Source organism: Frankliniella occidentalis, unplaced genomic scaffold (genome assembly GCF_000697945.3).
Source record: "Frankliniella occidentalis isolate FOCC.00 unplaced genomic scaffold, Focc_3.1 Scaffold145, whole genome shotgun sequence".
Taxonomy (NCBI): Eukaryota; Metazoa; Arthropoda; class Insecta; order Thysanoptera; family Thripidae; genus Frankliniella; species Frankliniella occidentalis.
In genome coordinates this window covers 368,888-371,336 of record NW_026267272.1, presented here as the reverse complement: position 1 = coordinate 371,336, position 2,449 = coordinate 368,888, and the positions used below count along the sequence as shown (strand labels likewise).

At 57.7% G+C, this 2,449-nt stretch overlaps 1 protein-coding gene across 1 annotated transcript in view; it reads right to left on the bottom strand.

The window, feature by feature from the left end:
* The window catches only part of LOC113212520 (gonadotropin-releasing hormone receptor-like), a 6,120-nt gene extending 3,976 nt beyond the window's left edge, over positions 1-2,144 (bottom strand). Inside the window, exons 1-3 of the mRNA XM_052270985.1 lie at positions 1,701-2,144; positions 1,306-1,483; positions 37-248 (exon numbers count right to left, since the gene is read on the bottom strand). Coding sequence (XP_052126945.1) covers positions 37-248; positions 1,306-1,483; positions 1,701-2,018 — 708 coding nt within the window. The 5' untranslated portion in view covers positions 2,019-2,144. The remainder of the gene's footprint in view (positions 1-36; positions 249-1,305; positions 1,484-1,700) is intronic.
* Positions 2,145-2,449: the final 305 nt, after the last annotated feature.

The following is a 2,449-nucleotide window of genomic DNA, read 5'->3' as shown; positions in this document are numbered from 1 at the left end:
CTGTGCTCGGCTGCCCCCCTCCCCCCCTCTTTCCACACTCCCCGTGCTCACCTCGTCCTGCAGCGAGGGCGACAGGAAGTGCACGAGCATGGTGATGTAGTACGGCAGCCAGGACACGAGGTAGGCGCACACGATGACCACGGCGATCCAGCGCGACTTGACCATGGCTCGCTTCATGCTGCGCTGCCGGTTCTGGTCGTGCGTCGCGATGCTGATCTTGTCCACGCTCCGGATCTCCCTCTGGCCTCCTGCGGGGCAAAGTCAAACATCGAACCATCAGTCGCAGCGATCCTCGAGGCACACTCGGAAAACCACTTTATTCACGGAACTAAAAGCAGTATTGAGAAAGTCGCAAGAAAACTTTACTTCCTTCGAACAAATTTTGATCGCCGTGATTACATGATATCGTTATCTTGATAAAGGTGCGATCGGCTTGATGTAATTTTTGTTCGCCTGATCACATTGTGTTAAAAATTCTTGATCAAATGTGTAGTTGGCTTCAGGAAGTAAATTTTCATGGATTCTACATTTTTTTATTTACTGGTTATTCGGACAGATCGCTTTTCCCAGTGCAGCGAGGGTGCCTCCGTGTCCTCGGCAGACGCATGAGCGCGGCGCGGCCCGCACCACCCTCTGCCCCCCGCCGCTGCTGCCAAGAAGTTTGACACGCGAGTCCAATCTCTGGGCAACGAGGCCACGGCCGGGCCAGAGGCTGCTCCGGCGGCTGCTGGGGCGCGCGGGGGCACGCCGCCGCCGCGGGGGCCGGGGAGGAAAGGGGTCGAATTCGACCCATTTTTATTATTATTTGGGACGTGATTTGCGATTCTCCCGTCTGGCGGCGTTGACGCCCACCGCCCACAACAGGCCGCCATGTCCCGGCCGCGCCCCATCACGCGACACAGCACTCCAGGCGCCCCCTCCCCCTCCTCCCCTCGGACCCCAACATTTATTCCCTCCCTTCCCCTAACTTTTCAAACAGCCGCGACCCCTTTAGTGAGTGCCCTCCTCCCTCCCCGTGTCGCGGCCGCCCCACCCGGCCATGCCCATTGCCCCTATTCATTCAGGTCACGCACCCTTCGGCCGGGAACATGAAGTCCGTGCGCGAGAGAGGGCAGGGCAGAGAATCAACGCGGACAAAAGAAGAGTAAATGGCATAGTAAAAATAAAACGAGGAAATCGCCTTCCGCCTTCCGCTGAGAACCGCGCCCCGCAGCGGCAGTCGAACCCGCCGTGACGCGCATACAGACACTGTGTGTAGTCACTGGGCAGCGTGACGCGCATAGAGACGCTTGTCAGAGTACTCACTGGACAGCGTGCAGTAGATGGACAGGTAGGAGATGATGAGGCCCAGCAGCGGGATGACGAACAGCGCCATGAAGTTGACGATGTTGTACACGCGCTCCAGGGTGCTGCCCATGTCGTACGTCACGCACTGGTAGTACTCCTCGTAGAACGGGCCGAGCTGCACGCTGAACATCATCAGCTGCACAGGAGAGAGTGAGGAGGGGGTGAGTTGTAAGGTATATAGACGGCGACCTGGCACGCGGCCCCGGGTAGGACTGCGCGATATCACGATATTTTCCGATATCAATACGATAGTGTCCGATTTCGAGGGCTCGATATTCTCCAGATATCGAAATATTGAGGCTTCTCAATATATTGCGATGCATATCGGCCACTTTCGCACTTATCGCGCTCACCTGAGGTATGCTGAGGCAGGCGCCCACCACCCACACGAGGAGCACGGAGCGCGGCGAAGCGCAGCGCACCACGTCCCGGACGAGGTCGCACACAGAGGACTTGTGTCGCCGCGAGGCCAGCGGGTGGTTGACGGCCACCCAGCGGTTCTGCGCGATCAGCACGACGACGTACGAGGAGCCGTGCAGCGCCGTCATCTCGAGGAACTTCCACACCTTGCAGGCCACGTTGCCGAACGTCCACTGCACCATGAACATCCAGATGGCCTCCCCGGCGATGCAGACTAGCGAGACGACCACGTCCGCCACGGACAGGTGCATGATCAGCTTGTACACGGGGGCGGGACTCTGCAACACAAGAAGAGAAGAACGTCGTCGTCAGAGCTGGAGTCGAAGAGCTGCAAAAAGGCGCGCGGATTTTTGTTTTGTTTGTTTCAACTATTTCGACAGCAGGGAACGCGGTTCTGGACGGGCAGACGCGGACTTCCCAGCGCGCCACACAGGAAACGCGATTCTTTTCTCGCCTTTGCCACGTCGGCAACTTGCCTACGCGGTGGCGAGGGGAGGGACCGAGGGAGGGAGGGACGATTTATTTTTTTCGCGAGGCAAGCCCCGGCGGTGAGTCCACGCGTCCTGCACACTGAAAGAAATGTTTCGTTCCAGCCATCAAAATTTTGATGGTCACGATCAAAAATTTCGTTCGATCCCTCCGGTTTAGTCATGGGCATCAAAGTTTTAGTTGCTGTAAGCAA